A 13701-nucleotide genomic window follows, 5' to 3' on the forward strand; every position below is an offset into this window, starting at 1 on the left:
TTTTTTAAAAAAAAAAAAAAAAAAAAAAAAAAAATACAAATACTTATGGCAAATCATGAGGGGGGTAAGTGAATGTCTGAAATGTGAGAAATAATGATGTAGCTTATACCATTCTTGTGTCTACCAACCTTTCTTTCTTTCTTTCTTTTTTTTAAATTTTTTTTTTATGGCTGTCCAGTAAAGAGAACCAAACTTTTGACCGTGGTGTTATAACACCATGCTCTAACTAACTGAGCTAAACCGCCAGCCCTCTGCCAACCTTTCAAACCCCCAAACTGTGATGCTTGTTCAGAAGAAATTTAGGGAAATGCAACAAAAGTTCTAAAGAAATATAGCAGGGGCCGGCCCGGTGGCGCACTGCTACAGTGCGCCGCTTGGGAAGTGCAGCGGCGCTCCCGCCGAGGGTTTGGATCCCACATACAGACCGGTTCCCGCTCACTGGCTGAGCGAGGGGCGGGCGCAGCGCCGAGGGTTGCGATCCCGTTGCCGGTCCCGGTCCGGTGCGGGCGCGACACTGAGGGTTGTAGTCCGTTGCCGGACACACACACACAAAAAAAGAAATATAGCAATAAGTTATAAATAGCAGTTTATTAGAAAACTAAACATTTACTTACTATTGGACCCAGTAATTGCTCTCCTGGGCATTTATCCCAGTGAAATGATAATAAAGAGCATACATCTAAAATATATGTTTCAATTGACTTTTACATATAAATGATAAAGGACATTGGGAGATCAGCTACTTCAAGATGAAACTGAATATCTCCTTCCCAGCTACTGGCTGCCAGAAACTCATTGAAGTGGATGATGAATGCAAACTTCATACTTTTTATGAGAAGTGTATGGCCACAGAAGTTGCTGCTGACGCTCTGGGTGAAGAATGTAAGGGTTATGTGGTCCGAATCAGTGGTGGGAACGACAAACAAAAGGTTTCTCCATGAAGCAGGCTGTCTTGATCCATGGTTGTGTCTGCCTGCTACTGAGTAAGAAGGGTTTAACAGTAAGCATTCCTGTTAAAGACCAAGGAACTGGAGAAAGGAAGTGCAAATCTGTTGGGAGTTGCATGGTGGGTGCCAATCAGAGCGTTCTCATCTTGGTTACTGTAAAAACAGGAGAGAAGGGTATTCCTGGACTGACTGATATCACTGTGCCTCGTTGCTAGGGGCCCAAAAGAGCTAGCAGAATCTGCAAACTTTTCCATCTCTCTAAAGAAGATGATGTCCACTAACATGTTGTAAGAAAGCCCTTAAACAAAGAAGGTTAAGAAACCTAGGATCAAAGCACCCAAGATTCAGCATCTTGTTACTCCATGTGTCCTGCAACAAAAATGCCGGCATATTGCCCTGAAGAAATGGTGCACTAAGAAAAATAAGGAAGAGGACACAGAATATGCTAAACTTTTGGCCAAGAGAATGAAGAAGGCCAAGGAAAAATGCCAGGAACAGATTGCCAAGAGACAGATGCAGGCTATCCCCTCTGAAAGCTTCTACTTCTAAATCTGGGTCCAGTCAAAAATAAAATTTTAAAGAATAACAAATAAATAAGATCTCAAAAAAAAAAAAAGATAAAGGACATTTCCCACACCTCTTAGATAATGTCTCCCATCTATCATTATAAATTAGTTTTGCCTATTTTTGAATTTCATATAGAAGTGGAGCCATACAATATGTACTTATGAGTCTGACTTCATTTGCTCAGTATTATGTCTGTAAGAATCCTCTATCTTGTGTGTAGCAGTAGTTCAGTCTTTTTCATTGCTGTGTAGCATTCTGTTATATATGAATATACCGTAATTTAGTTATACACTCTATTTTCATGGACATTTGGATGGCTCTCAGTTTGAGCTATTACGAATAATGCCGCTGTACACATTTTTATATTTATCTTTATGGTGATCATAAGCACTCATATCTATTGAGTATATACCTAGGAGTGAAATTGCTAGGTCAAAGGGTATGTGTGTATATATAGATATGCACACATGCACATACTTTTAGTAGGTACTATTAAACAGGTGTATTTTTGTTGTTTTTGTTTCAGTTTGTTTTTAATGACTATACACCACCAGCAATATATGAAGGTTCCGTTGCTCTACACCTTCACCAGTATTGTCAGTCCTTTTATCTTTAGTCCCATTGGTGGGAAGTAGTGCTATCTCATTGCGGTTTTTTTGTTTTTGTTTTTGTTTTTTTCTTAAAAGATGACCAGTAAGGGGATCTTAACCCTTGACTTGATGTTGTCAGCACCACACACTCCCAAGTGAACAAACCGGCCATCCCTATATAGGGATCCGAACCCGCGGCCTTGGTCTTATCAGCACCACACTCTCCCAAGTGAGCCAGGGGCCAGCCCCTTTCATGTGGTTTTAATTTGCATTTACCTAAGAGTAATGATTTTAAGCATCTTTTCATAGGCTAATATAGGCCATTTAGTGATGCTGATTACTGTATCATGAAGTACATGTGTATTAGTCCATTTCTGTTGCTTATAACAGAAATATCTGAAACTGGGTAATTTTTAAAGAAACAATATTTATTGCTTACAGGTTTGGAGGCTGGGAAGTCCAAAGTCCAAGGAATGCATCTGATGAGAGCCTAGTTCTTGATGGTAACTCTACAGTAAGGCAGGATATCACATGGCGAATATGACAGGAACAAAGAGAGAACTAACTCCTCACTCCTCCTTTTAAAGCCCTCAGCACTACAACCATGACCCCCATTAAACCATCAACTTATTAATCTATTTACTAGGGCATGTTTCTCACAATCTAATCACCTATTCAAGGCCCCACCTTTCAACTACCTTAATAGAATTTCCATCTTCTTAACACTGTCACAGTGGGGACCAAACCTCCAACACATTAAACTTTGGGGGGACACAATTCAATCCATAATTGCATGTTCAAGTCTCCTATCCATGTTTTATTAAGTGGTATGTCCATATTCTGGATACAAATCCCTTTATCAAATACGGATTGTAATATATTCACCCAGTCCATGGCTTGCCTTTTCACTTTCTTATGGTGTCTTTTGATGAGCCAACATTCTTAACTTTAATGAACTTCAATTTACCAAATTTTTACTTTGCTTGGTACTTTTTGTTATGTTTAAGAAATCTCTTCCAGGTCATGAAGATATTCTCTTTTAAAAGGTGTTTTCTTGGGCCGGCCCAGTGGCGCACTGGATAGTGCGCCGCTTGGGAAGCGCGGCGGCGCTCCCGTCCGAGGGTTCGGATCCCACGTACAGACCGGCTCCCGCTCACTGGCTGAGCGAGGCGCAGGGGCAACGCCGAGGCTTGCGATCCCGTTGCCGGCCCCCGGTCCGGTACGGGGGCAACACTGAGGGTTGCGATCCGTTGCCGGACATGGAAAAAAGACAAAAAAAAAAAAAAAAAGGTGTTTTCTTTTAAAAGCATTATTGTTTTACTTTTCATATTTAGATCTGTGATCCATCTAGAATTAATTTTAGTATACAGTGTGAGATAGAGAGAAAAGTTCATTTCTTTCTTTTTTCCTTTCTTTTTTTGCAGCTGACGGGTACAGGGGATCCAAACCCTTGAACTTGGTGTTACCAACACCATGTTCTAACAAGTGAGCTAATTGGCCAGCCCTAATTTCTTTTTATATGGATATACAATTGACCCAACAACTATAGTAATTTTTTAATAACAAAATTATCAAATGCCTGTTCTCTAAGTCCAAAAAACAAAGGTTTGTAAATATATTAATTTCTCATTTAAACATGCATGCACATACACATACATGTGTGTTGCTTTGCCTCCCACAGATTTGTCATCCCTTTTCCCCTGGGTGATGGAGCTGCCAAAGATTACTCAAAGCCCATCTCTTCTGAGCAGTGAGAAGCCCCAAAAGGGGTTAATCTCCCAGAACCCTCAAGATAGAAGCATTCCTTCCATTTGGGAAATTAACCACAAATTGGGGTTCCCTTCCTGCATTTATTGTCCAGACCAGGAAGTTTCAGGAAAAGAACATAGGTGGGCTTTTTGCTAAGTACAGTTTAACAAGTTCAACAATAGAAGCTGGTAACATTCAGTAAAACAAACAAGGTCATATTCCATAATGCAATTTGCAAAAAGTTAGGTCGATGCACCAGCAAAACCTTGATTTTAGCAAACGTTCTCTTCTTACAGCAATTTCCCAGCATCTTTATAAATCAATCAGTAACCTATCTATCTTTGAGCCAGCAACCTTGCTGTGTTACAATTCTTTATCTTATAACAGAAACTATAGCCTGGGGAAAATATCCTGTCCTTTGCAAGGTTAACATTTGAAACTGCAAGGCTTTGGAAGACCAGGCCCTATGAAATACATTTGCTTTATTTATACTCCACACATGCATGTGTGCACACGCACACACACATGTATTCCCTCCCAGCCTTCAACAAGTCAATCTCACTAAGAGGTGCTAGTCCATTGTAAAAAAAATATTAAAAATATTAAAAAACATAAGTCACTGTCATTCCCCTGAGCTAACCAATGTTAACAGTTGCATTGTATATTTCTGTCAATGCTCATACAAACATATAAACACATATACACATAAATAAGGGATGTCGGCAGTGTATTTGATTCCTAGATCTAGCTTAACAAATTACCAAAAACTTGGTGGCTTAACACAACAGAAATTTATTCTCTCACAGTTCTGGAGGCCAGAAGTCTGAAAGCAAGGTGTCAGCAGGGCCACACTCCCTCTGAAGGCTCTAGGGGAGAATTCTTGCTCACCTCTTCCAGCTTCTGGTGGCTTCAGGCATTACTTAGCTTCTGGCAGCATAATTCTTAGCTCAGCCTTTGTCTTCATGTACTTCTTTTCTGTCTTCTTTCCTTCTCTTATGAGGATGTTTGTTATTGAATTTAGGTCCCACTCTAATCCAGGATGTTTTCATCCCAAGATCCTTAATTATATTTGCAAAAACCCTTTCCCCAAATAAGGTCACATTCACAGATATCAGGTAGATATATTATGGGGTTCACCATTCAACCCACTACAGTGTTTTTTAGACAAAAACAAGAAATTTAGATGTAACTTCGCATTTTTTTTTAAAATAGCCATGCCTACAGGACAGTACATACTAAAGGTTTAACTTTAGTATGGAAGTGCAGTAATTTATCCAATCATTTCTTTACTCATAGACGATTAGTGTTTGCAACTTTTGCCACTACAATTCTGTAATATATATCATCATACTTATCCCCATTTGCTTTTGTTTTTATTTACATAAGAATGGATTTTTAAAGATAGGATTCCTAGGGCAAAGGTATACATGTTTTTAGTTTTAAACATATTTTCAAGAAGAGGTTAGCACTGCATTCCCCCACACCCTTGCTAACATCAGATGTTATCAATTTTGCCAACCTCAGTGGAAAATGGTATCTTAGGTTTTAATTTGCAATTCCTTGATTCTAGAAGTTGAGCATCTTTTCATATGTTTATTGGACATTTGGATTTTCTTTTTTGTGAACTGTCCAGTTTTTCTCTCTGATTCATACTCTTTATTATATTTAATTTTCACATGGAGGTACTACAGTTATGTCCATTTTTATAGATAAACAAATTGAGATTTTGGTTAAGTAATTTTTCCAAGGTCACCCAGCTAGTAAGTAGCAGGTTCAGGATATGAACTCAGGCAGACTGAGTACAGAGCTTCCAGGGTTTAGGTGTATTTTCATACTTATTGGCCATTTTTGTTTTTTTCTTCTCTGAATATCTTGTTCATACCTTTGCCTGTTTTTCTGTTTTTACTTTTTGTTTGGTGGTTTTCTAACATATAAAGGATGTTAATCTTATATGTTACAAATATTTGCCAAATGTTTGTCTTCTCGTTTTGTTGTTTTTGCCAGAAATGTTAGTCAAATGTCTGTTTTCTTTACAGATGAAGTAACAAACTGACAACCAGCAGACCTATCCCGTATGACATGATAAAAAATATTAATATGAACTTTGAATGCCTCTGTGTCCCTGGGAGTGGGGTGGGGTGGAACAGTCTGATTACAGTACCCACCACCCCTTATTGTTTACGCCTCCTTATCTCATTTGTATTACCTGCCCCCAAAAGATATTTGAGTTTTCAATCCTTGCGTGGTTTCCTGAATTTCTATTTTAAGATCTACCCCATCTCAAGTTTAGGAAAATCTCCTAGAATTTATTCTAGTATATGATGTGAGAGCAGGGAGTCCAAATTTCACCTTGTCGGATGGCTAATTATATCAGCGTTATTAGTGAGCTATACTACCGTTTTTCCATTATGTTATTCAAATATTCTTCAAAAACATTTGGAAAGATTGAGAAAGAAAGAAGGGGTTAAAAACCTACGCGACCAAATTGGGAGGGCGGTAACCACTAGTAGAAACCGTGCGGAGTCCGCCAGTTCGCCCTCCAGGCCACCGTGCTCTTCCGCTCCCAGAAGCCCCGGGTGGCGGAAGTCGTCATCTCGGAAAGGACGTATTCCCACACTTCGTATCCCGCAGTAGACTCGCCATGGCGATGGGCGGTGGGGGTGGTGGCGGCGCCGGCGTAACGGAGCAGGAGGACTCGGTGCTGTTCCGGCGTGGCACAGGCCAGGTGAGGTCGCGGCCGGCGCAGCCTCCGTACTGGAGCCGGGAGCGCCTTCTCGGTCCGTGTTCCTTCCCCAGCCGCGGGGCGGGACCTGGCTAGTCCGCTCACTGTGAGGCCGTGGTCCGCGTGTTTCTACATCTTTTTCCCCTCTCCTACTTGCGAGCCCCATCCGCAAGCTCCTTTGCGCAGCGTGGGCGTCCTGATAACTGTGAAATGAGGCCCTACCGCATCTTGACAGTACTTCCTCTCTCCGACTGCGGAGTGTGCAGGGCCAGGGTCAGGGTGAGGCAGGGAAACCGATTAGGAGTCTATTGAAATGATCCAGACTTAGATCAAGGTGTTAACAGTGGAGTTAGACTAAAGTTTTTGGATTCTGGGTATATTTTTAAGTCAGAGGTAACAGGTTTTGCAGAAGGATTTGGTAATGGAGATTGGAGAGAGGAGCAAGCTCCAAGGTTGTCCTCAGCGGTTGAAAAGATGAAGTTGCTTTTTACTGAGATGTGGAAGAGGTCAGACTGCAAGTAGAGTGGGTTTAAAAGGGGGTAGATCAGGAGCTCGGTTTTGGGCACGGAATAATGGGGGCGAAATCTGATTGGAGTGAGGTCAAGAGTGGGAGAAGAGAAATTTAAGGCAACGTTTGTAACATGTTTAAAGGAGTTTTATTGTAAATAGGAGGTAGAGAAATTGGGCAGTAGATGGAGGGAGAGGGTAAAGAGGGTTTTTAGTCGTGCTTTTTGTTTTTAAGATGGAAGCAACATGTTTCAGCATGTTTGTGGGCTAATAGGGAAGATTCAGTAAGGGTGGGGAAATTGATGATGCAGTAAGAAGAGACTTATTGGAAGAATGTCCTGGAGTAGGTAAGAGGGGAGGGATTTGGCTTTTGTTACAAACGTTGATAGTTCACGCGGTTACAGTTATATAGGAACATATCTGTGTGAATGGGCAGAAATGGTGGCAGGAGACTGTGAAAGTTTTCTTTTGATTCTTCGTGTTCTCCTAGTGAATGAAGCAAGAACATCAGCTAAGAACGAGTAGGAGCTGGGAGCAGAGAGGAGATGTTGGAAGTTTGAGGAGAGAGAAGGTAGGAAGTAGTCGTGCAGGAGACTTAGGTGAGTGTTGGACTAGGGAGATTTAGTGGAAATGTTGGTAGGCAACATGAAGGGCCTACCTGAGATTTGAGGTCATGAGTTTAAGGAGACTAGAGAACATGATTGTGTTTTTCTCCAGCTAAGTTCAAGTGTGTGAGGGCAGGCACAGAGTAAACCAAGAATTAAAATTAATAGGGTTGTAATTTTACCAAGTGAATGTGAAGAAGTGAGGGGGAGAGGTACAAATGAGTTACTTAGTGATTAACCATGGAATTTAAGCTTGCTGAAAAGGAAATAAGAACGTTAGGACGCTGAGGGACAGTTTAAAAAGTGGGAGTATCAATATATTTCCAGTTCCAGTGAAGTGGAATGATTATTGTCATTAAACTATTAGAAGGAATAAGTTGCAGAGCCCAGAAGGTAGGGCTTAGAGAGTTAGATTCTTGAAACTGCTTTTATGGAGAGGCTGAAGTTATTGGTTGTAATGAAGACCATAGAAGCAAGTAGATGAGATTGGTGTTTATACAAGATTGTTGGTAGGGAGGAGTTTAAAGACTTGTAAGGATAGGGTATTAGAAAGATCATTGGGCCGGCCTGGTGGCGCACTGCTACAGTGTGCCGCTTGGGAGCGCGGCGGCGCTCCCGCCGAGGGTTCGGATCCCGCATACAGACCAGTTCCCGCTCACTGGCTGAGCGAGGTGCGGGCGCAACACCGAGGGTTGCGATCCCGTTGCCGGTCCCGGTCCGGTACGGGCGCGACACTGAGGGTTGCGATCCGTTGCCAGACACAAAAAAAGACCACAAAAAAAAAAAAAAGAGAGAGAAAGATCATCTACATGGATATTTAAATCACCAAAAAATATGGTAGGAATAGTGTTGGGGACACTTTTGTATGTGATGATTCCTGCCATTAAGTTCATTCCTAAAGAACTGAGGGTCTTGGGAACTTTACCTTGTCAATACAGCCTTCTTTACATTATTAACTGAAGAAAAATGGTGTCCTTTAAAGATTTTTTAAGATTAGGAAACAAAAAGAAGTCAGAAGGAGCCAAATCAGGTCTATAAGGTGTATGCCTAATGATTTCCCATTGAAACTTTCCCAGAATTTCCCTTGTTTGATGAGAGGAATGGGCAGGAGCATTGTCATGGTAGAGAAGGACTCTCTGGTGAAGCTTTCCCAGGAGTTTTTCTGCTACAGCTTTGGTCAACTTTCTCTGTATTCTCTCGTAATAGGCAGATGTTATCATTCTTAGGCACACCAGAAAGTCAACAGAAAAATGCCTTGGGTATCCCAGAAAATTGTTACCATGCCTTCGCTCTTGTTTGATTAGACGACTTCCACCTCTTGGTAGCCATTGCTTTGATTGTGCTTTGTGTTCAGTATTGCACTGGTAAAGCCAAATTTTATTACTTGTTAATTCTCCAAAGAAATGCGTTAGGGTCTAGATCCTATTTGTTTAAAATTTCCATTGGAAGTCTGCTCTTGTCTGTAGCTGATTGGGGCACAGCAGTTTTGGCACCCATCAAGCAGAACGTTTCCTCACTGTAATGTTTGGACAGAATTGTGTAAGCTGAACCAGTTAAGGTATCTATGGTGTTGGCTATTGTTTCTGCTGTTAATCATCGATCCTCTTCAATTGGGGCATTAACAAGTTTAATTTTTCCTCATAAATTGATGTGGATAGTCTGCCACTGCAGGCTTCGTCTTCAACATTGTCTCATCCCTTTTTAAAACAAGTTATCCATTTGTAAACTGCTGATTTCTTTAGGGCATTGTACGCATAAACTTTTCATAACATATCAGTAATTTTACCATTCTTCCACCCAAGCTTCCATCAATTTCATTTTTGTTCTTGATTCAATTTTAGCAGAATTCATGTTTCTCTGATAGGGGTTCTTTTCTTTCTTTTTTTTTTTTTTTTTTTTTTTTTTTTTTTTTTTTTTTAAGCCATTAGGAATTTAACACAGGCAGTTACAGGTTTACAAACCTGTTTAGAAGGGCTGAGCCAGTAAGCGAAGGGAAACTGCCACATTCATGAAGTCAGGAAGAGCAGGAATTGTAGAAAAATTGCTGCTGCTGATCCCCGTTGTCTCTGTCATTGAAGTGAGGTGATTCACAGTATAGCACCTGAACGCTGTGAGTGAAACCTCATGTGTCATATACTGATGCCCACCTGCTGTCCATTGCTGCTGAAGGAGGCGTAATGGTTCTATTGTCCTTTTGCCTTCCAAAGCTTTTGCAGATGTTTTTCAAGAGGTAGAATCAAAACTGGAGCCTTGCTGGTAGTCATTTTGAAAATTCTAGTCATTTCTAGTCCAGTTTAGGAGGCTGGGAAGTCCACAGTCCACGTCTGGCGAAGTGACTCTGCAGCAGTGCAGGGTGTCACATGGCAAGAATGGTGGGGGGTGGGCTCTTTCCAAACTGATGTTTTATCCTTCGTAGTGCCTCAAACTAGGTCCCGTTCAGACATGTTATAGCAAGTTAGTAGGAGTTTATTTTGGTACAAAAAATTTTTTGAGGACCGGCCTGTGGCTCACTCGGTAGAGTGCGGTGCTGATAACACCAAGGCCACGGGTTCGGATCCTATATAGGGATGGCCGGTTTGCTCACTGGCTGAGCGAGGTGCGGGCGCAACACCGAGGGTTGCGATCCCATTGCCGGTCCCGGTCCAGTACGGGCGCGACACTGAGGGTTGCAATCCGTTGCCAGTCAAGAAAAAAGGAAAAAAAATAAAAAATAAAATAAAATAATATTATTTCTTTTTTGCATTCAAAGATGTTGCACAGCAGTGGAGGGGGAGGGGGAGAGGGAAAAGGGGAGTGAAATACAGTGGAGGAGGAGGAAGGATGGTGGATGTGGTCAAGGCCTGTGGCATCCCCCTCATTTCGGCAGGGGAAACCAGGAGCCTTCCAGCTACAGCTCAGTCATTGCTGGGCTGGATAAAAGTGTCGGGTGAGTGGCTGATGCCCTTGAGCCCCCACCACCCTGCCTCGGGAGCCCAGGGTGTTTCCGGTAGTGGCTTGGTGGTCATCGCTGGGCTGGTTGTGGGTGTCGGAGGGGTGTGGCCAAGGCCCTTGGCCCCCCCACACACCTGGGCTTGGAGCCCAGGGCGCTTCCTGCAGTGGCTTGATGGTCATTGCTGAGCTGGTTGCAGGTATCCGGGGGCATGGTAAAGGCCCTCAGCCCCCATTGCCCCAGCTTGGGAGCCCCGGAGCATCTGGTGAGGGCCTAGTAATCATCACTAGGCTGGGAGCAGTTTCAGGGGGGCGTGGCTGAGGCCCATGGCAACTTCCCCCTCCCCAGCTTGAGAGTCCAGGGGACTTCCAGTCTTTCTAGGTTTTATAGGTGTTTGATGGTGTGAGACCTTTACAGGTTAACGCCAAACTTTTTCTCTGATGTGTAGGTATTTTGTTTTTTCTTTCAGTTCTGTGTTGGATTATTCGCTGTTCCCACCACTTAAACTATGCACTGGAACTAATTTGTTGTCCTTTGGTTACTTTTAAAATGGGGAAACTTCCTGTGGGGACCAGTACTTGAGCTCTGTGGTTGAGCTAAATTGCTGCTCTGCTGCTGATTCCCTGGAGAAGGCTTTTTGTGCAGCTCAGGTTATAATGGATGACCTTGTAAGAACTTCCGGGTCTTGTGAGGTCTGGTATACCTGGGTTGTGTGGCAACTCTGTTCTGGGCCTGAGTCTTTTCAGCAAGCTGTGCCCCCTGCAGTTCTATATTCCTGACCGGTCTCCACTGAGTGGGCTTGTGCTGATTGGAGGGCAGGCCAGCCATCCATGCTTTGCCCCAGTTTTCCCCAGTGGGCCCTCTCCCCCAGCCCCTGCACTCCAAACACTTCCCATGGGATGGGCCCTGTCCCGGTCCCTTGCAATGACTCACTGGCCTCTGAGTTGCTCCTTTTATCAGTTGTCTGTGACTTTTCCGACGTAAATCCATGGGAACCCTGTTAGTGGTGTTGATGGCCTGGGGGCTACCAAGGCCCTCTTCTCCCTTGCTGCCTCCAAGTACCTTCATCTGAAGTGCACAGCTGTAGCTTTTGACAGTTCTTGCTCCACGTGCTCACCAGCTCCAGCCTGGAAGCTGCTCGGGCTGGAAATGGTGGGAGTGATCCTTTCTTCTGATTAATCATTATTAACAATTTATATCCTTAAACATTTTGAAAATTCCTCTTTGAATAATCTAAACACACTATAATGTCAAGAGAAAAAATATTCTTTGGACCACAGGGTCTGTGGTGAGAATAGCATTACCATGGTCTTGATAAAGTCAAGCTGATGTGCAGATGTTTTCCCACTTTGCCAACTCACTTTGCCAAACTAAAACTTTTATCTGATCTTAGAAAAGATCAAAATGGTTAGCCTTAAACAAATCTACTTATGGTCTGTGGATAGGAATTAAATTGTGGAGCATTCACTTCATGACATACCTCTTAGAACATTTATATATATCTAGCTTTGTGGGTAAGGTCACACAATCTCCAGGCAGGTAAGCCTCCTGTGGCTTCATTCAGGATTTAATATACTGATTTTCAGTGTAATTTGGTTATGTTTGGACAAGGATGGCTCTTGGTACTATTTAAAATACATTTTTGATGAAACCTATCTGAACATGAGTTGTTTTTATTTCTTACCCTTCCTAGAGTGATGATTCTGACATTTGGGATGATACAGCATTGATAAAAGCTTATGATAAAGCTGTGGCTTCATTTAAGGTATGAAATGTTTCTTCACTCTTTTCTTTATTTCCTCATGTTATTCATTTGAAAAAAAATTGATAATGTATAGTAAAATGTTGAAGTACATGTTATTCAATTTTCATTTCGAAGATTAAATGATAATATGGGTTAGTTAAATCAGGTGATATCTTCCTTTAGAAGTAGATAGCCTAGGGCCAGCCCGGTGGCGCACTGGAGAGTGCGCCACTTGGGAGCACAGCAGCGCTACCGCTGAGGGTTCAGATCCCATGTGGAGACCGGTTCCCGCTCACTGGCTGAGCGCGGTGCGGGCGCAACACCGAGGGTTGCGATCCCATTGCCGGTCCCCGGTACGGGCGCGACACCGAGGGTTGCGATCCCGTTACCGGTCAGTAAAAAAGACAAAAAGGAAAAAAAAATTAAAATAAAAATAAAAAGAAGTAGATAGCCTATCTATCTGTCATTCCTTTTGCAGAGGCATTTTAAACATTTATTCCTTTTAATTTTTACTTTGTATCAAACTATAGAAGTTCTCTAATTCAAATTAGTAGGAAGAGTCCCCTCAAATATATATAATCAATTATGTTCCAGTAAAAAAAACTGTCAAAAAAAATTAGTAGGAAAAGAACAGTCTGAATTACAATTTTAAACATTTAACAATCATTTGGTGAAATAACAATGATAATGATAAATAGTAGTAGAGCAATAATTAATACTTGTACAGTGTTGCTAATGTTCTAGGCACTGTTCTAAGCGCTTTACACATATTAATTTAATCCTCCTAAATCTGATAAATTGGGTATGAAGTCAAGTGTTCTTGACAGTAGGAATATACAGGTCTTTTAGGAGTCATAGTCTGGTTCTTTTGCCTAAGCAAGACATTTACACAGTTAATCAACATTATCATTTTTCCCACTGTCTGAGGTAGTTAGTCTTACTGAGCACCAAATATGGGTCATCAGTAGTCCAGGTGCGGTTGAGCACACAGAGCATATACACATACAGAGCACTGAGCATACGGAGTCCATTTCCTTCCTGTAAGTCACTCCTGTACTAAGTGGACTAAGGAAGTATTACCAAGAGAGTCAGTAAAATACAGATTGAAATGGGGCTTGATGTTGAATAGTGTTGGTGATGTCACAGGGGGAATTAGTCTGAGTGAAGAAGGAAAATGACTGATTTGGGGAAAAGATAATTTAGTTTTAACTGTGTTGAGTTAGAGGTACATCTGAAGGTGTGAAATTGGTAATTGGAAATGTTGAATTGAAACTAAGGAGAAAAGTCAGAGCTGGATAATAGCTTTGGCAGTTTGTTTATATAGAGGTTGTAATTGATGTA

General features: G+C 41.9%; 1 protein-coding gene and 1 pseudogene across 4 annotated transcripts in view; both read left to right on the forward strand.

Moving 5' to 3' along the window:
- Window positions 1-13701, forward strand: part of LOC103592790 (survival motor neuron protein) — a 40341-nt gene that overhangs the window by 594 nt on the left and 26046 nt on the right. For 2 of the 4 annotated variants that reach the window (XM_008575637.1, XM_008575638.1), the window contains exons 1-2: window positions 6335-6578; window positions 12310-12381. In XM_008575637.1, the coding sequence (XP_008573859.1) occupies window positions 6495-6578; window positions 12310-12381 (156 nt within the window). In that variant the 5' untranslated portion in view covers window positions 6335-6494. Of the gene's footprint in view, window positions 1-2545; window positions 2608-6334; window positions 6579-8487; window positions 8525-12309; window positions 12382-13701 lie in introns of those variants that run through there. The other 2 variants (XM_008575639.1, XM_008575640.1) reach the window with 2 other exon arrangements.
- LOC103592791 lies at window positions 750-1518 on the forward strand (annotated as a pseudogene).

The sequence above is a fragment of the Galeopterus variegatus genome, unplaced genomic scaffold, assembly GCF_000696425.1.
Source record: "Galeopterus variegatus unplaced genomic scaffold, G_variegatus-3.0.2 Scaffold1221, whole genome shotgun sequence".
Taxonomy (NCBI): Eukaryota; Metazoa; Chordata; class Mammalia; order Dermoptera; family Cynocephalidae; genus Galeopterus; species Galeopterus variegatus.